General features: G+C 43.4%; 1 protein-coding gene across 3 annotated transcripts in view; it reads left to right on the forward strand.

Moving 5' to 3' along the window:
- The window catches only part of PIK3C2G (phosphatidylinositol-4-phosphate 3-kinase catalytic subunit type 2 gamma), a 208,424-nt gene that overhangs the window by 153,898 nt on the left and 33,666 nt on the right, over nucleotides 1-20,860 (forward strand). For all 3 annotated transcript variants that reach the window (XM_082255684.1, XM_082255683.1, XM_082255685.1), the window contains 4 exons: nucleotides 4,409-4,578; nucleotides 11,719-11,875; nucleotides 12,287-12,396; nucleotides 15,035-15,206. In XM_082255684.1, the coding sequence (XP_082111810.1) occupies nucleotides 4,409-4,578; nucleotides 11,719-11,875; nucleotides 12,287-12,396; nucleotides 15,035-15,206 (609 nt within the window). The remainder of the gene's footprint in view (nucleotides 1-4,408; nucleotides 4,579-11,718; nucleotides 11,876-12,286; nucleotides 12,397-15,034; nucleotides 15,207-20,860) is intronic.

The following is a 20,860-nucleotide window of genomic DNA, read 5'->3' on the forward strand; positions in this document are numbered from 1 at the left end:
ATACAAGAAAATACTTTCCTAGCTTTAGAAACTGCAGCTTGGCATTGCATGCTATCATAAAAGTGGTTGTAAACTCTTACATATACCAGTGACCGGCCTCAGGTAATACAGAGATTAAACAAATCCTCCTACATAAGTTATACCTGTCTGAGCCTTCTCTTCTCTACATCCATTCCAGAATATAAAGGGAAACTCCACTTTCGTGTAGAAAAAATAGCAAATAAAGAAAAAAATAATATAGCGTATACCGTTGCAACACAAGTCATATTGTAATTGAATTTTATGAAAAATGACCTTTCCTTTTCAATCTGCATCTGCTGTAATTTTCTGAAATTCAATGCAATATGGCCATCTGGAGGTGTTCTGTACAAAGAATGTGTACAGAACATCCCCCAGAAGCATAATTTTCTTGCTTGTGTGCCATTTTTGGTGAGATACTCCCAATAGGAACAGGTCGGAATACAGGCCCAGCAGATTTCCTCATTAGTGTCCTGCAAGTGCGCAGCTGATTGATAATTATGAAACCACTCCCACTGAACTCACTTTCCCACATGAGCACAGAGAAACACAGAGGGATTTCTTCAGAATAACAAAGGGTAGGAATCTGCAACAAAGTTTGTTAAAATCCTTGTAATGTACATATATCACCCAGAAAAGGGGGGGGGGTGTTTTTTTCTCTCAATAAGTGGAGATATGCTTTAAAAGCTTGTCTGAACTTGCACAAAAAAGGGGAGGGCAGTAAACGGAAATGTAAACCCTCACATATACCCAGTGAAGGGACTATCCTCAGGTGATACACAGAGATAAAACAAATCCTCCTACATATTTTGTACCAGTTGATCTACATCAATTCAAAGTGCAAAATGTACACAGGATCTCTCAGCTCTAAAAAAAAGCAGGGGGCAGAGAGTTGAAGTTACATCAGTGAGGAGAGCTCTGACAGCTGATTGGAGGGAAGGGACACACCCCCCTTCACACAGCACACAGGAACAGAGCTGAGGCTGTCAATCATCTGTCACCATTTTTCTCTTGGTGTCAGAAAAACTTGTCAGAAGTGATTCATGCTGATAGCAGAGGAAGGAAGCAGCAGACTGAAATTACACTTAGAGGTGGATTTACTAAAGACAAAAAGACTGCACTTTGCAAAGTGTAGTTGCTCCACAGCTTAGTAAATGAGCTGAAGCTCTGCTGACTTCCATCATCCAATCACGTGCAAGCAAAGTTTGCAGTTTCTTTTATCTTCCTTCCACATGATTGGGTATTCTTTGCAAAGAGAAGCTTCACCTCATTTATTAAGCTCTGGAGCAAGTTGCCTTTAGTAAATAAACCCCATAGTGCTCTTAATTGAGATAAGTATGCATTATAGAAGGGTATACTTTTTTCATATTTCATGTCTGAGGTTTTTAACCACTTTAAATCCTTGATCTATCAGAACACCCAGGTCCTTCTTGACCATTGACTTCCCTAGCTGTTCTCCTCCTAAAACGTATGATGCCTGCATGTTTATAGTCCCCAAGTGCATAACTTTCCATTTTATCAACTTTAGGCCTCATGCATACTGGACGTTTTTCCAGTGGGTGTTTTTAGCATCAGACATTTTTTTCTACAGCCAGTAAACTCCCCAGCATGTTATCCTGTGTCCATGCACACATAGGCTGTTATCAGCAGTTTTTGGCTGGGGCGTTTTCTGGCTGGAAAAAACCCCCAGAACTAGTGGGTTTTGAGAGGAGTTTTTCAGCTGTGAAAATGCTCTAACTCTGATAAAAGCTTAAAAACGATGAAAAAGCCATAAAGCGCCGAAAAGCGCAGCTATTCAGTGTTTATCAACGTTTTTGAGCCATAAGCTTTCGTGGGAGTATAATTTTGCCAAAAAAAAAACTAAACAACGCTACAGCTGAAAAAGCTAAAAAATGCTACTGCAAAAAAACAAAAAAAAAATCCTCCTACAGCTTTCTACTGGCGTTTTGATAACGTCCAGTGTGCATGAGGCCTTAAACCTAATTTTTTACACAGTTACCCAATAAACCTCTTTCCGACTGCGCTGTAGCCAAAAGACAGCTACAGCATGGTCATCCGGTTCTGGGAGGGCATCCATGGACGTCCCTCTAGAACCACGCCCTCCCCCCACCCCATGCTCCCGCTGCGATGTGTATCCAGTGTGCTATGTGATCGGGGTAAAGGGTCGGTCACAGCAGCCTTTTACCATGTGATCAGCTGTGTCCAATCACAGCTGATTACAATGTAAACACACTTGCTCGTTATCAGCATTCCTTTCCTCATGCGCTGTCACAGCGGGAGGACAGCTAGTGTGACAGGGGACATCTACACTGATAATTAGGGCACTGATCATCAGTGTCCTAATTATTAGTGCAGCCCCAACAGTGCCAATCAGTGCTGCATATTAGTGCCGCCTCATCAGTGCCCATCAGTGCAGCCTCATCAGTGAAGGAGAAAAAATTACTTGTTTGCAAAAATGTTTTAACAAATGTTTTTTTTCAACATTTTCATTTAGCAACAAAAAAAACCCAGTGGGGATTAAATACCACCAAAAGAAAGCTCTATTTGTGTAAAAAAACTATAAAAGTGTAGTTTGGGTACAGTATTGCATGACCGTGCAATTGTCATTCAAAGTGCGAAAAGCACTGAAAGCTGAAAATTGGCCTCGTCAGGAAGGGGGTAAAAGTGCCCTGTAGGCAAGAGGTCTGCTTGTAAGTTGGAGACATCCTTTGATTACACTGCATAGCTTGGTTTCATCTGCAAACCCTGAAATGGTACTTTTAATCCCAAAATCTGTATAGTTCATAAATATTTTAAAAAGTAAGGGTCCCAAAACTAAATCTTTGGGGAACACTACAAATAACCTTAGACCATTGAGAGTCTGAATCATTGATCACTACTCTATGAATACGGTCTTTTAGACAGTTTTCTATCCAATTACAAACTGAATTGCTAAGACTTAAGACTTTAACTGACGTATTAGCCGTTTGTGGGGAACGGCCAAGTGTTTTTGCAAAATCCTAATCCCACAGCCACTCCTTTGTCTAAGTTTTTGCTTACTTATAAAAAGAAACTGACTGTATGAAAATACAACTAGTATGCAGGATCTTGCATAGTAAAAAGTGCCCTGTACACATATAACATTTAAGCAACTTTTACATGCAAATAAATTTACAACATCCTCATTTGCTATTGCTGCCTAATGTCCTCATTTGCTGGGACGCAAGCAGCTATTACCACCTAGCGTCCACCATTGCTAGGATGCCAGTAGCTTTGCCACCTAGCATCCTCAGTTGCTTCAGATACAAAAAGCTATTGTCACTGAATATCCGCTGTTGCTAAGAGGCAGGTGACTATTGCAGGCTAGAGTCCTCTGTTGCTAAGATGCAGATAGCTATTGCCGCCTTAGCATCCTCCATTGCTTGGGTGCAAGTTGCTCTTGGACTCCAATAGATTACATTTGTGCTGTATGGTGTACATATGTAAATGTTAGTACAAAGATTTTTACATATCTGAATGCAGCAGAAGTTTACTGGACTTGAAGCAACTGTGTGCATTAGTCCATAAGAAACAATACACCTGCCTTCAGATATGTTAAAAAAAGTACTGCTGAAAATATCAAATTTTTTGCCATGTGCGTGAGCCCCTAAGCTGAAGGTTCATTTGGACTTTACTCTTTCCTCATAGCTGATCTCCTTCTTGCCACTGGTTACTTTTGTGTCTTTTTTATACACTTTCTCTAATTCTCCGATATCTTTTTTTTGTGAACTGGTGCCTAAAACTGACCTGCGTATTCCAGATGATGTGTTACTAATGCTTTGTACAGGGGCAGATCATGTCACTCTCTCTAGCGTCTATACCTCTTTCATAATACAAGAAAGTATCTTGCTCCAATAGCCAGTTTACACCAGAGCGCAGTGCGGGAAAGGTGCGTTATGTGCACGTTTCCCACACTGCAGATTAACATGCTGCCCTTGCGATCTGCATGCGAGTACCAATGTAATGTTAATAGCAGACGGAGATCACAGACATAGTGCCATGCGGTTTTGTGCAATGTGTTTTGAAAAAGTAGCACTTGCACTACTTTTTCCATGGTCCAGTGCACTTTGCAGTCCATTTAAATGAACGCACCCTACAGAAATCACATGGTAATGTGCGTGTTCTCTTGCGATCCCACTGTGTAACCGGCTCCAAAGGCTACAGATTGGTGCTAAGTGCAGAGTCTATGCTCTACCAGGACACCAAGACGCTTGTCCATCATTTACTCTTCCAGATGTATAATATCTGTATTTGATTATCCCACAAATGTGAAAATGTCATAAAATCTATACACATCTTTAATATGTATAACACATAACTCATCTACAAAGATCATGTGTGTAATGTATCATTTTTGTGATGTATTTCTCAGGCCGCAGATAATTTCCTGTATTCCTGTGCTGGCTGGTGTGTCGCCACCTTCATCCTGGGTATATGTGACCGCCACAATGACAACATAATGCTGACAGGCACGGGTCACATGTTCCACATCGATTTTGGGAAGATTTTGGGCAATGCGCAGATGTTTGGGAAGGTAAAAAGGTGGGTGGAGCTCCTGTATAATTTGTTGGGTGAGAGGAATCCATGACTGACGCAGACAATTATACAAATCTTACAATAATTCAATGTGCTACATAGGAAGAGATGCTCGCTGCTGGCCACTTTGTATAACGGAGACTTTGTTGGTGTGGCTGCCCTCTGGCCCAAAAGATGTACAAACTATACAACACACTGATGAAAAATACAACGTGGTTCCCTTTAAATACATTTCACTACCACCCAGCCTCCATGGTGGGTCGCCATATACTGGATAATGTCCAGAACATTCTGCAGTTTTGTTCACCTTCCAGACATTTCTCTGCTATTTTTCGGATGACATGTTATTATCGTCACATCATGGGAAGATTGTCAGTGGAGGGGGGGACTTCCCATGAGACTGAGATGTGTTTTAATTTATTTTCCCATAAAAGGGGATAATGAGCTGCTCAGTGACACAATGTGTGGAGACGTCACACACATATCCCAATCTGCCACGGATCTTCTGTACCCCACCCGCTGAGGAAGGGGATATGTGGGGTCAGGAAGTGTAAACTTTCCCAGGATGAAAATCTGATTCATGAGAGGATCAATGCCCTCTGTCAGTCTTTTCCTGTGTGTGTGGCTGTCCCACACTGGACAGTCATAAGACCCAGCATCCATCGCTGGCGGAGGACAATTATTCTCAGCTTGAGATCAGATTACACTTTTCTTTTATTCCTCTTCACAAGGCAGTATAAATGTATGTCAGACACCCCATACCCTAAATCACATTTTATGTTCAATTCAGAAGGCAGTCCTGTAATTTAGCAGGTGTTTTGCAGTTCCTTCAGTGTAACACCACACACCAACTATCTGTTACATACAATGTTGTTTGAATCAGCAATTGGGCAAGCCATAAGAAGGAAAGAAAATCGATTTCCCCATCAAGCCCTCCTGTAGTGTTATTGTATTCTGCCGCCAGGGAGCTTTTTGGAGAACACTATAGCCGCCAGCAGTGATCGCATGTAAAAAATCCAACAGGCTTGTTGCTCCCAAGGCGATCGATGGATCCACTTGAGTACAGCCAGCCTGCCCATAGATAAATTGAATCTTGGCCGGTCCCTGCTAAACCAGCCGAGGTTTGATCCACCTATGGCTGGCTTTACTCTCCTTCACAGGGAATAATGTGAAATGTTCTTGTTTTGCAGCTCACAGCCATAGCAAAAATTAAACAGTATGTTGCGGGACTAATGCTAGTTTATGGTGCCATGCCTCAACCGTGTGTGATTGTGATGGGATGGTGCAGCATTTGGGTTAATTCAGGCAGTGAGGAGGCGACATAATGCATCCGTGCCGTTTGTCAAATGCCCCCTAACACGGATCACACTTCAGAGGACATGCACATGTGAATTAGCCGTGATTTTGGATAAAACAGAGAAGAATCTGTGTCCCTGCTATGGAAATTCCCTCTTTCACATTGTCCTGGTGTCACCAGAATAGGAATAAAGAGGAAATCTTCCAATGGGGACATTTGTTCTGGTGACAGCTGTCTATAGGGTAGAGTTTTTCCTCACTTCCGGTTTTGCATCTGGAATAAGAGATAAAGAAAAAATTCCCTGACAGGACATGGGAATTGAAAAAGAACTCTGCCAGGTGTCTTATCTGTTCTACATTTCATCCAAAACTAAAAAAAAAGGTGTTGATTGTACAGTAGCTTTAAATGTTGATTCTGCCCATTTTATCATAATATTCTGTCTCAACCTTCCCGTTCTTTACCTCCTTACTTTTATCGGCTCCCTTTCCTGATAGATGGACATGTTTTTTTATGACCTCTTAGTGTTGAAGTGGTAGAGCTGCCTGTATCCCCAGGGTCACCCGGGGTCCCGGCTTATTATGGTTGCTGTCACTTTTCATCAGCCAGTGAGGAAAACGTCTATTAGATGTTTAATTGGTGGACGTCAGGTGTGATTAGTGTCAGGCAGAGGGATGGAGATAATGACACAGGGGAGCCATTAGGCCTTGTTCCTAGACGCTGCGCCATATGTAGGTCAGAGGAGAACAAGTTGTGCCTTCATCTCAGCAGCCGAGATATGACGTTCATGATTCAAATGACTGGACACAGTATATAGTGGAGCTCTATCCTGGGATATGGGATAACATGTCCTGACACACCACACAACTTCTATTGTAATCTGTGTGCTGGTTGGGATTTTTAAATATTAACATCATCATCATCCTCAGAGTTGTCAGCACTGACATGCTGTCAACAGAAGTACATCTATATCGGGAATATTGTAACTTTGATTATTCTGAGTTTGGTGGTTTAATATTGATACAGAAGGTTAATTATAAACAAAAGATTATAAATGAATCTCCTCAGGATAGAAATATGGGACCTACAATTTCTCTGGACATGTCATCCTCATCTTCTTCTACAAGTTAGTAGGTCTCTGGCCCAGAGCAAGCATGCACATATCACTTATCCAGCATATCATCTGTAAGCCCTCATGAAATAAGGATGAGCTCTGGAACAAATAAACATCATCGGGTTGAGCTCCTGTTCTGCCCCTTAGGGCAAAATATTTTTACACTCTTTCTCTTCAGGCTCATTCGAAAGCTGGCCATATATTATACAATTTTCTTACTCAATTTCCTTTAGATTTACCTTCAACGTTCTAGTGCAAGGGCCTGCCTGATTACATACTAATTGAAAGTGTTTAGGTTTGACCTCATATTATATGGTTTTGGTAAATGTAAAGAACATTGTACAAGAAGATTGTTTAATGTATGGCCAGCCTAAGTACCACGGATTGGTATTGTTGCTTATAAATTATGTAACATGAAGATAGAAGGTCCTGGTTAGTGTTGCTCAAACATGCCCATGTTCCATTCATTGTCAGTTTGGCTATACAGTACGGAAATTGGCAAAAACCCCAAACTTGACTCTGAACATCTTTGCAGATGTCACGCTTACTCCTATACCAAATGGTCAGACACTACAGCTAGCTTCTGTTTTCTTCACCTATAGCAGCCCCCTTTCCCATAAGGCAAGCAGACCTGCCACTGCTCAGTTGCCTTCAGGACCTATACAAAATGCTATAGTGCCTGGCTACCACGCCAGGGCATGCGTGTACTGAGTAAAGCAAACAGTTACTTGCGATTGGTAGACAGGCAAGGTTCAGAATAGTAAGGGTCAATGTCCGAAGGCAGGCAATGTTCAGAGAATAGTTGATATTGAATCCGAGGTTGTCAACAAAAGAATCCAATCTAGCAGAGCAGGGCAGACAAACAGGTAGCTTGATCAGGTATTACACAAGCTATTACAAGCATGAGACTGCAGGATTGGCTAGTGTCAGGGTGCCAGCAAACCAGACCACACAGGGATGCAGGTAAAATAAAGCAGTTCTTGAACAAAATAAATGCACAGCAAGAGTGAGGAAGTGAGAGCAGGAACAAGCTGGGGTCAAGTCTAGAAGCGGGTAGTCATCCAAGCCGGGGTTGAGTCCAGAAGTGGGTAGTCTACCGATGCGGGGTCGTCTGCCGATGCGGGGTTGAGAGCCAGGAGAGTCGTCAGCCAAGCCAGATCATACGCAGAGGAACACAGAGAACAGAAGACTGCTAGCAGAAATGCACATTGGAGCACAAGATGCAAGGACAAGGACTGCAACCCATCAGGTGATAGATATAGTCAGGTGTGCAGCATCATCACTGTGCGACACCTAGGCAGTAGGCAAGTGATGATGCAATCAGAGTTTATAAGAGGCAGCAGTCTGCACATGTCCAAGATGGCTGCCAACAGGGAAGACCTTGACAGCTAGCCTAAATCAGGTTTGGTCTCCACCCAGAGACTGGCCACATTAATCGCCTTGCAGGTAGACAGACAGACAGACAGACAGACAAGGAGAATGCCAAAACAAGGATGCTAGAATGAGGAGCAGGAGCACTAGAGGCTCCTGACAGAGGTCAATGATGATGGAATTCAGGTGGACTGTACAAGCTACATTCCCGCTGCTAAATACAGACTCCTGCCTGCGGTAATACCACCAGGAATCCCAGGTGAATAATTTGACCAAATTTGGTCAATTATGGCACACAGGATAACTGGTGGTAAATTTAATTTACTGGAATCTCTCATTTAGCAGCAGGAATATGATGTGTACAGATCAGCTGGGAAAAGGTCATTGCGATTTATGTGGATTTCCTTGTTGGATTCCATGATTGACGTTGGATTTACATCTAGGAACATTAATCTGTTTCCACGGCTGTATGCATATAAGTGGGAACGAAACAGGTGAGCCTTAACACCCAACCACCGCACATATGTGTTCATGTAGAAATGTTGTTCTGTACTGAGAGTGCACTCCCAGCAGTGACCGAGATGTCACTGACAGCTCTCGGCCATCGTTAATGATCTGGAGCTCTCAAACATATGATTACTGATCACTGCTGTGAAAGCCAGTCATGCTGCTTACAGGATCGGGAAGTCCACCTTACGTTAAGACCCTCTTAAAGGGCTGCTTCACAGCAGTGGCAAGGGGTTAATAAACCTAATTTTGATGTTAATGTTCATATAGCAGAATAAGAGACCAAGAATACAATATTCAGTATTAACCAAAGGTAAAACGCAAGGAGGGCTAGCAGCCCCAGACATCAAAGGTACTATGGGGGCTGTAAAAAAATAAATAAACTCAATTTTAAAAGCTATTAAAGTGAAAGTAAACCTCACCTTTTTAAAAAATAAATAAATACATTTGCAAGACAATTGCATATTGTGCTAGTATGAATTACTAGCACATCCTGAGAGACTTACCTTAGAACGAAGGCATCCAGCAGTGCACTATCACCGCTGACAGGGCTTCCATCTTTACCCTGTCTTCCTTCCAGCTCTGGCTGTCTGATTGGCTGAGCCACGATGATGTCACTCTCACACATGCGCGTGGGAGCCACGAACATGGCTTGCTGCAGGGGTATGCCATCCTTTCAAAGCACATGCGCTGGTGACGTTACTGGCTGCATGAAGTGTGACTAGTTTAGGAGATATTCACTGTACCTACATGTAAGCCTTAATAAAGGCTTACCTGTAAGTACAGGTCAGAAAGAAGACTTTACTATCACTTTAAAGAGTTAATAAACCCAGGATCCTGCATTCACTATATCTGGTCTCCCACAGTACACAGAACATGGAAATGCAATCATTTTAGTAAATATAACTGATAAATACCTTTTCTCATCAGCAGTATATAGCAGTCTTGTGACTTCTATCAGTGGCTGGTTAAAGCTTTTAGGAGGAGTTTTTATTCATTCTCACATGAATGTCCTATAAGGATGCAGGACCCCTGACCCTTTGTCTGGACAGTGCTAATTGGCCCTGTGCTGATTACATGTACTCTCCCCAAAACAAAACAAAAAACTGAGCATGTGCAGAGTAACTCCACTAACTCTGTCTTATCAAAGGATGTTATGGGGGACAATGCAAGAAGGGGAGGATTTGTGCATACAAGATTAAACAGCTTATTACACAGTGCAGTGGATTAACCCTTCAGGATCCACAGTAAGTTTAACTAGCATGCTTTACTGCATATATAGACTGATTTAACTGTTGTGGGTTTAGTAATACTTTAAGTTTGTGTTTGATTACAGGATTTTAACTCAGTGTTTATTTTTATTTTTTTTACTCTTTGTGGGAATGGGTAAGTGATACTAATGTACCCCTGTATTCATTCCTTTGAGAGTATCAGATTGCACCCTTCTTGTAATAATAATAATACTTTTCCTTCTTGGGACACACAGAGGTAAGAAAGCGGTTCTGGTCCCTCAACACTGGTATAAGGTGCTGTGCAAGATAAACAGTGCCTGCACCCCAATGTTAAAAGGCATGTGTCAGTTTGGTTCAGGAGGGGGTCCACACTCCCTGCCCTCTCATTACTGGCCACCCAGGTCAGATGCCTGGATAAATATTAAGGAGAACCTTCTTGCATGGGTTTGGCTCAGGGAGTCTCCTCCAACTGTACAACACTGGATTACGACCATTAATAACACTCTTCCCTATAAAAAAGTTCTATATGTTCACAGAGGATGCCCAAAAAATAGACCACAGCGTTTGGGATAGATGGTTAAAAACTGTCTCTACATGCGCAATGGATGAATAAATAATTCTGTAAAACACCTACCTTCTGGGTACGTCACACTAGTTAGTGTGTACTATATCCATCTACAGTATATACATGTCTGCACATCATATGTACTGGCAACTGTTACTGACAGCACATGTTGCTGATTGCAATGTCTGTAATCTGTATGTACCTGTACTTGGTAACATCCTTTTGATGATGGTGCCTGTTGCACTACGATCTGTTTGTCTTTTCTTTTTTTTCTCCTAAAAGTGTTAATTTTGTTTGATAAAAACCCCAAAAAAGAAGAACCCTCAACCCCCCCCCCCTTTTTTTTTTTTTTTACTGTGTGGATTTCTATTTTTTTATCATTTTGGTGACAACATATTGCCGGATTATAAAGCAGTCCTTAACTGATTTATAATTTAACAATGTAAATAAACCCCCTGCAGCTAGTGTAATTAAATGTGTATATTTACTGTTATGCACATTTAAATTTGCATGCTTCTTGGATTTTGTGCTCCAAAGGCAGTGCACTCGATTCTTGTACATATTCGGTTCTAGAATCTGCGATGTTCTGGACAAATCTTGTGTTTTTATGAAGAGCAACCCTAGTCCTAGCTGCATTGAGAGAGCAGTCGTCAATAAAGGATCCTGGGGTGTAAGTACATAAATTCTATTTATACAGAGAGAACTATGTGGACAGCTATTGCTAGCCTTCACCTTAAAATATTATTTCCCCTGCTGTGCCTGGATTTAATACTTCAAGCTACTGACCTGCAACAGGCATGCTAGGGAAGATAAGGTAAGTAGCTCTGATATCAGGGTGACCTCAGTCTCCAGTGAGCTGGTTGACTTTGTGCTGGACACCAGCTGGCATCCTGCTCTGTTCGATCTTCTTAGGTCGCTGCACCTTGCAACATCTAAAAACCCTGAACTGATATAAAAATGGTCATAATGTACAGTCCCCACCTTGGAATTCTAAGCACTTCCCTAAAGCTAAGTTGTGAGATTCATTCTGTGTGATGCAGTTTTTTCGGTTTATGCTTTTTAGAGACCGGGCACCGTTCATCTTCACCAGTGAGATGGAAAACTTCATCACCGAGGGGGGGAAGAGCCCACAGCGCGCACAGAAGTTTGTGGATCTCTGCTGCTGTGCATACAATATCATCCGCAGACACAGCACCTTACTGATCACTACCCTAGAGCTGGTGAGCCTGCTGCACAAACTGCAATGTATTCTGCAATATGAACTCCTCTCTTATTCGGCCTTAGCCCACACTTTAAAGTATTCCTAGACCGATATGTGTAGCACCCCCTCCTTCGAATTTGTCTGACTGTATCTTGGGATAGTGTGAATGTGTACATCTGTGCTGGCAGACGCTCCAAGTTCAGTCAGCTCAGACATAGCTTGTCCTTCCTCTGCTACTCTTAGATTTTGTAATTTGTGTTTACAGAGCCCATTAGTCCATATTTTGATTATGAAGATAGCTGGTTGAGTAGAGGACAGACATATCTCCCCTGAATTCCTCCTGCTGCTATTGTGGTCCGTCTATAGAAAATAAACCCCCCCCAAGCAGAAAGTGCTGTCAATGACTTTCTGTCCTTGTGTGTCTTCCTAGATGCTGCAGGCCGGCCTTCCCGAATTATCTGGCATTCATGATCTGAAGTATGTCCATGACAACCTGCGGCCATATGACTCTGATCTACAAGCAACAAGTTATTTTACAAGGTAAGGACATAACGGATCTCCTTCATCCATACATACAAAATAAAGAAATCTCAATGGTGGCAAACACGTCATGACCCAGGCATTTCTGTGAGTGCAAGAGTACAAGATACAAGTGTGTGGTGATAGGACCCTGGATCCAAGTATGTGCTTATCAGATCTAAGATTGTGGTAAAGGGGCCTAAGATCCATGTATGTGGTGATGAGACTTGGGATCCAGGTATGTGAAAATGTGGTTCAGGTATGTGGTGATGGGGCCTGGGATACCAGTACCTGATAATGGGATCCAGGTATGCGATGATGGGGCCCAAGATCCAGGTATGTGGTGATGAGACCTGGAATCCAGGTATGTGGTGATGGGATCCAGGTATGGGGTGATGAGACCTGGAATCCAGGTATGTAGTGATGGGATCCAGGTATGTGGTGATAGGACCTGGAATCCAGGTATGTGGTAATGGGACCTGGTATCCAGGTGTGCGGTGATGGGGTTCAGATATGTGATGATGGGACCTGAGATGCCAGTATGTGATGATGGGATCCAGGTATGTGATGATGGGGCCCAAGATCCAGGTATGTGGTGATGAGACCTGGAATCCAGGTATGTGGTGATGGGATCCAGGTATGCGGTAATGGGACCTGGTATCCAGGTGTGCGGTGATGGGGTTCAGATATATGGTGATGGGACCTGAGATGCCAGTATGTGGTGATGGGATCATGGGATCCATGTATATGGTGATGGGATCATGGGATCCATGTATATGGTGATGGGACCTGGGATCCATGTATGTGGTGATGAGACCTGGGATCCAGGAATGTGGTGATCGGGACTGGGATCTAGATATGTGGTGATGGGGCCTGGGATCCAGGAATGTAGTGATGGGGCCTGAGATACAGTTATGTGATTATGGGATCCAGGATCAAGGTATGTGGTGATGGGACCTGGGATCCCGATATGTGGTCATGGGACCTGGGATCTGGGTATGTGGTGATGAGACCTGTGGTCTTGGCGATGAAATCCAGGTATGTGGTGATGGGACCTGGGATCCAGGTATGTGCTGATGGGGTTTAGGTATGTGGTGATGGGGCCTGAGATATCAGTATTTATTGATAGGATCCAGGTAAGTGGTGATAGGATCTTGAGGTACAGGTATGTAGTGATGGTACCTGGTATCCCTGTATGTGGTGCTGAGACCTGGGATCCAAGTATTTTGTGATGAGACCTGGGATCCAGGTATGTGGTGATGGGATCCAGGTGTGTGGTGATGGTACCTGGGATCCAGGTATGCGGTGATGAGATCTGGGGTCCAGGTATGTGGTGATGGGGTTCAGGTACGTGGTGATGGGGTTTTGGATACCAATATGTGATGATGGAATCTAGGTATGTGGTGATGGAACTTGGGATCCAGGTATGTTATGATGGGATCTGAGTCAGAGGTGTAACTAGAACCTTCAGGGCCCTGGTGCAAGAAACCATGAAGGGCCCCCCGGACCCCTGGCTGGGGCCCTTCCCTTCAAGCCTGGGGCTCTTCCCATTGATCCTGGGGCCCTTTACTCTTGTTGCAGGGCCCTTTATTACACTCCCGCAACAGGACCCTTTCACAAGTTCTTCAGTGGGCCCCCTTCCTGCCATCTTGGGGCCTCCCCACAGTGGTGGAATGCCAGGGCCCGGTCACAAGTGTGACATTTGCGATCCTGGAAGTTCACCCACTGGTGTCAGAAGTTTTTATTTTTTGGTATTTTAATTGTATTATTTTTTATCATTTTATTTTATTTTTTTACAATGTCACTGACTATGACTCTGTCCATTCAAAAAAGGAAGGAGCTGGTAAATTACATATTTACCGACCCCTTCCTGGTTCTCTATTGTGACACATCCCCTGCAGCAGCCGGTAGGAGGGGGGAGGGAGAACAGTGGGGGGGGGGGCAGAACAGTAGGGGAAGGGGGACCAGAGGAGCACACAGGGGCCCAGAGACAGCAGAACACAAGTGAACAGGATAGGAGGGGCAGCGGGGGCAGCATACAGAGGAACCAATCTCCTCCATTTTCCTCATGCAGCTACAGGAGGAAAAAGGAGGACAGTGATTTCTCGACATGCTGTCCCCGCTGCCCCTCCTATCCAGATGTACAGGAGAGCCGCACAGGCCCCCTGGAGCGTGGGGCCCGGTTGCAATTGCAACCCCTGCAACCCCTGTAGTTACGCCCATGATCTGAGTATGTGGTGATGAGATTCAAGTATGAAGTGATGAGATTCGGGATCCAGGCATGTGGTGATGGAATCCAGCATACAGGTTTTTGAATAATTCTAGATTTCTACTGACACATTTTCATGATTCCTAATGTCTTCAGAGATTAAACCCTTAACAGCTGATATATTTCCTATTGTATTCATTAGAAGTGAAATATGACGCATTTTCCACAAGGTCCAACCATTGTGAAAAAATTGCACATAGAACAGCTAAAGCCTTATTCCAGATCCAATTAAAATCTTATTTTTGTTAGTCTGCCAGTCCTTAATTGGTTCGCAGGAGTTGCAACTGATAGCAGTAATCGCTGATAATCTGTAGGCTGGCTATGATACATAGCTCTAACTGATTATTAAAAGATTTCTGGAGTTGTGAAATATTTTCTCTGTCCCTTTAGCAAGATTACGGAGAGTCTGCAGTGTGTTTCTGTGAAGTTAAATTTCTTGATACATGCTTTCGCCAACATGACCCCAGGGGACGCAGCAAAACTAGCCGGACAGGCAAACCCATCTCTGTCGAAATTTGTCCGGAAAACGGCCGCAAAGGGCTTAAAGAAGATCTATAAAATGGTGAGAATGTGATCCCAATTCTCCCACCCAAATGTATAATAAATATAGTGTGTGACTTTGGTTGAGACACTGGAGTGTGAGCTCCTCTAGTGCAGAGATTGATATAAATGGTTCAGTGTTCTCTGAACAGCACTACAGAATATGTCAGAACTATATTATAAATGTAAAATACAAAAAAGGAAAAGAATCCCTCAAGGGACTTTTAAAGCAAAGTCATATATATACTATATTACCAAAAGCTATAACAGCTTCAACTCCTCTTTGAAGGCTGTCCACAAGGTTTAGGAGTGTGTCTATAGGAATGTTTGACCATTCTTTCAGAAGCGCATTTTTGAGGTCAGGCACTGATGTTGGACGAGAAGGCCTGGCTCGCAGTCTCCGTTCTAATTCATCCCAAGGGCGTTCTATCGTGTTGAGGTTAGAACTCTGTGCAGGCCAGTCAAGTTCCTCCACCCCAAACTTGCTCATCCATGTCTTTATGGACCTTGCTTTGTGCACTGGTGCGCAGTCATGTTGGAACAGGAAGGGGCCATTCCCAAACTGTTCCAACAAAATTGGGAGCATGAAATTGCCCAAAATATTTTGGTATGCTGACGCCTTAAGACTTCCCTTCACTAGAACTAAGGGGCCAATCCCAACCCCTGAAAAACAACCCCAAACCGTAATCCCCCCTCAACCAAATGATTTGGACCAGTACACATGGCAAGGTCTATAAAGATGTTGAGGAGCTTTACTGGCCTGACCTCAATCAGATAGAACATCTTCGGGATAAATAAGAGAGAAGACTGCGAGCTAGGCCTTCTCGTCCAAAATCAGTGCTGGACTTCACAAATGCGCTTGCTGGAAAAATGGTCAAATATTCCCATAGACACACTCCTAAACCTTGTGAACAGCCTTCCCAGAAGAGTTGAAGCTGTTATAGCTGCAAAGGGTGGGCCAACTCAATATTGAACCCTATGGCCTAAGACTGGGATGCCATAAAAGTTCATGTGCGTGTAAAGGCAGGCGTTCCAATACTTTTGGTAATATAGTGTATGTATGTATATAAGGGGAATGCCAATCTTTATTAAAAACATCATAAAAATATATCAATAAAATAGTACCATAATTTTACAAGAAGTGATATAAAAGTACACGTTATACATTACAGGAGTACAGATACCCTACTAGTCTGAGGTACACCGAAAAAACTGCCAACAATCATACAGCTTGGTCAGTCTGAGTATAATCATCAGACAGATCAGGAAAAGAGTTTTCTGCTTCAGGGGAACGGGAGGGATATCAGATTTATAATGTAACTATACATTGAGTATTATGAAAATATCAAATATATAATGTTAACAATAACGAGATGCTAATATTTAAATGAGCTCACATTTTACAACTAGAGGTCCTTAAAACCAATAGAAAACCACATATGGCTGATGTCTGCTGTCTCCCAGGTACTATGCGGGGAGGGGTGCCTCACGGTCCACTGCATACCCACAAGGGCCGTTACCAGGCATTCACAGAGATAAAAAAGGTCTACAGTGAACGTTATAAACATTCTAAATAAGTAATAAAAAACAAATCTCTCTTTATTGCTATTATTATGCGCAGTAATGAACACATACGTAGATCACGCCCACGTATGTAAATGGTGTTTAAACCATACATGATAGATATCACCTCGAACGTCAGAGCGAGAGCAATAATTCTAGCACTAGACCTCCTGTGTAATTCTAAACTAGTAACCTGTAGAAATGTTTACAGCGTCACCTATGGAGATTTTTAAGTACTGTCATTTGGCGCCATTCCACGAGCAAGCCAATTTTAAATCATGAAATGTTAGTTATCTATTTACTCGACGTAACCATTTTTCATATTTTACAAAAAAATTGTTGTATATATTGTGTTTTTTTTTTTTATTCATTAAAATGTATTTTGTAGGAAAAAATTGCAATGACGGACATTTTATTCTCTAAAAATAAGCAGGGGTGACCAGCGCAATGGAATTTTCAGTAAATGTGTATGTTCTTTATCACAAAGGTGTAAGCTGCCAACAACCAACCCCTAAGGGTTAAGAAAGTGAATTATGTGCAAAGGATTGAAACGGCGCTACCTTACAGGTTATAAAGTGCCAAGTGTACAAGTAAATAAATAAATCGTGATACGATTGGATTTTTAATCGTAGAATTAATAAATATAAATATAAAGTGCACTAGTGATTGTAGTCAATGCTGTGACCAATTGTTAGCCCCAAAAAGGCGTGCAGTAATCAAGTGAAAAAGAGCTAGTGCAAATAAATCAAGTTGGAAAAAATTAAATGAATAAATAGTGACTTTTATTGTAAAGGAAAAACTGAATAATTTACAGTGTAATAGCACCAGTGAACATAATAGTGATTTATTTAAATTAAATCAATAGATAAGATAGAATTCCTCTTGGTGAAAAAATAACCATAAGTTCCACCAGAAAAAAATATAAATAAGTGAATAAATGAGTGAAAATACAGATGAGGCTTTTTGGTTGCAATCACCAGTGTGCCCACTAGGTGTCGCACCTCTCATACAACCTGCTTGTGGTGTATTCCGTAGGACAAATATAGTATTTCAGGGTCCCTCCGATGTGTTCCTCTCTGCAATTCTCAGAGACAAAAAGAGAGAGAAGGGGGACCTCTTGGTGTAATAAAAATGGCAATCGGGGAATAGCGAAGGTAGTAACTCACGGTTGTAGCTGTCCACGATCAGTGATAGAGGAAACCGGGAAGCTTCCGTGTTCCACTGCCCTGGCTCCGAAAACCGGAAGTGACGTAATGACGTATGACTCCACCCTACGCGTTTTGTCAGAGGACGTCTGCTGGAGTGGCGTCAACATATCGGACTCCCGGCCATTAAATAGCTGTGTCGTCTCCTAGCGACCATACGGCCTCCCCTGCCGCCATATTGGTACTCCCAACCAGAAGCCGGACGGAGGCCATGTTATGCCTCTCTGCAATGCCCGCTCGATTGTAGTAATGGAGAGACAGCTATATGGAGAGATATATTTTTATATATATTTTAATATTTTTTTATATGTAATATTTATCATTCTTTATATTTTATCCCCTTTTTTTTATAATAAAGTAATTTTCACATTTTTATACATAATTTTGGCTTACACAATGATCGGTACGAGCTGTCCCGAAATGATGAGTAAGATAGCTGTCTCTCCATTACTACAAGTATTTCAGCCAGATAATACGCCAGACTTCTAAGAAGGCCTTATCTGATCTCCCCCTTGTAGGGGATTGCCTGTTTGGAGCTTCCTTGGATGACATTGTTAAAGGTCTCACAGGGGGAAGAGTACTCTTCTTCCTCAGGCTACCAAGGGCAAGGAGCTCCTTTGTAGACGTGGGCCATCCTCCTTGGCTCAGAAGAAGTTTTTTTTTCATCCCTCAGGGTCTCAAGACAAGGGATCAAAAGTCAGGGCCTCCACATGAGGTTCCAATAGGACCTGCTCTGGCAAGCCACGAGCAGGCACTTCTAGACTTGCGGACAAGGCTGCCTCTGCATGAAGGGGTGCCCTCACTCGTATCTGTGGTGGGGGGACGTCTTTGCTGGTTTCCAGATCCATGGACCTCCCTGGTATAGGACACGTGGGGCCACAAAGTTATTCAGTCAGGCTACGAGATCGAATTCGGTCTTATCCTCCGAAAAGGTTCTTCCCTTCCAACCTGCACTTGTCCCCAGATCACTAACGGGTCTCTTTGGGGTAGCACAAGACTTGTTCCTTCAAGGGGTAATTGCTCCGGTTCCGATTTCGGAACGTTTCCCTGGGTTTTTAACAAATCTCTTTACAGTTCCCGGGAAGGAAGGTATGATACGTCTAATTCTGGACCTCAAGGTGCTAAACTGCTGGTGCGAGTACAGAAGTTTTGCGTGGAGTCCATTCACGTGGTGGTGTCCCTACGTCAGGGGGATTTATTCTAGCTTCTATCGACATCAAGGATGCCTACCTGCACATTCTAATATGTGCCAGTCACCAATGCTTCCTCTGTTTTGTCGTGGGCGAGGAGCATTATCGGTTTGTGGAATGGACATTTGGTCTCGCCTCCGCTCCTCGGGTCTTCACAAAAGTGTTGGCCCCGGTGCTGGCATTGTTTGTGTCAGCGGGGGATGGCGGTACTGGGGTGCCTGGATGATCTTCTTCTGCGAGCGGAGTCTCCAACTGCTCTGATGGACAACTGGGAGTTCGGTTGAATTCTGAACCTTTCGGAGTCTGCTTTGGTTCTGTCCATAAAAACTGGACTATCTGGGTCTGACTCTTGACCCCACCTCAGCCTGAGTGTTTCTTCCTCTGGAAAAACTCCAGACATTGCAGGAAGCAAATCAGCTTCTGTTGTTCAGCAGACAGTCATCCCCCCGGGTTTGCATGGGATGTGACAAGGACCCACTGTCTCTAGAGGTGGCTTCGTTCTCTGGCACTTTGACGGGAAAATTTCTTTCTCCCCCTGTACTGGACGGTTGTCACCACGGATGCCAGCCTTCCCGGGTCTTCAGGGGTGTCTGGTAATTAATTTGGACAGTGCCACGGCCGTGGTTTATGTCAATCACCAAGAGAGCACAAGTAGTTTTCTGGTAACACTAGAAGGCATTCTAAGGTGGACTGACCGATTCGTTCCAGCCCTCTCAAATTTCTGCCACGACTCCTGTACAGGATCAAAGCAGAAGGGATTCCGTCCAGACTGACCTCCCATTCTTGGTACACCAATCGGGTACGGCAGGTCGCCAATGTTCTTTGGGGGCTTCCTCTCATGGAGGATCTGCTGTCCCAAGGACCGATCTTCTAACCTGCTTTAAAGTCGCTGGCTTTGACGGCTTGGCTGTTGAACACCAGGTGCTGAAGGATGGAGGTTTGTCTGAGTCTGTGATTCCTACGCTGTTGAAAGCTAGGAAGATCTACCATTGTACGTGGAAGACGTACAGTGCGTGGTGTGAGTCTCTTGGGGTTCATTCTCGCTCCTTCTCGTGGATTGGATCTTAACCTTCCTTTAACGGGGGGTTAAACAGAAATTGGCCTTGAGTACCATCAAGGGCCAGGTATCGGCTTTAGAGGTCTTTTTTCAAGGACCTTTGGCCTCACACTCCCTTGTGCGTACCTTTCTTCAGGGTGTCTGACATTTAGTGCCTTCAGTGCGGACTCAGTTGCCACCCTGGGATCTTAATGTGGTACTTTCAGCTCTACAGAAGCTTTGCTTTGAAAATATTCGGGAGGGTTCCCTGCTTGCGCTGCCCGGAAGGTGGCCTTTTTTGATGGCTATCACCTCTGTGCACAGGGTGTCGGAACTGCCGGCGTTATCCAGTACAGGATTACACTCAACACCCTGGCATTCAGGACGGACTGAAAACTGTAGTTGTGGCGAAATCCAGACTGAATAAGGTCAAAAAGATTATTCAGTCCCCTCCTTTTTCCATCCCCCAACCCCTTTCCTCCTTCTGTTTACCCCCCATTTTGCTCCTCATTTGCAGTTTTCTGCAGTTATCATGATATTTCCCCTTCTATTAGCTCATACACCCTCATTGGGCTATACTGGCCGCTGGGGCACCACTCTTGATCCTGGTATTTTTTACTTTATGTTAAACACGGTTTCATTTCTATGTTAAAGCTCATACATGTAGGTTGGAGGCCCTGGT

Source organism: Pelophylax lessonae (assembly GCF_965119305.1).
Source record: "Pelophylax lessonae genome assembly, chromosome: 4".
Lineage (NCBI taxonomy): Eukaryota > Metazoa > Chordata > Amphibia > Anura > Ranidae > Pelophylax > Pelophylax lessonae.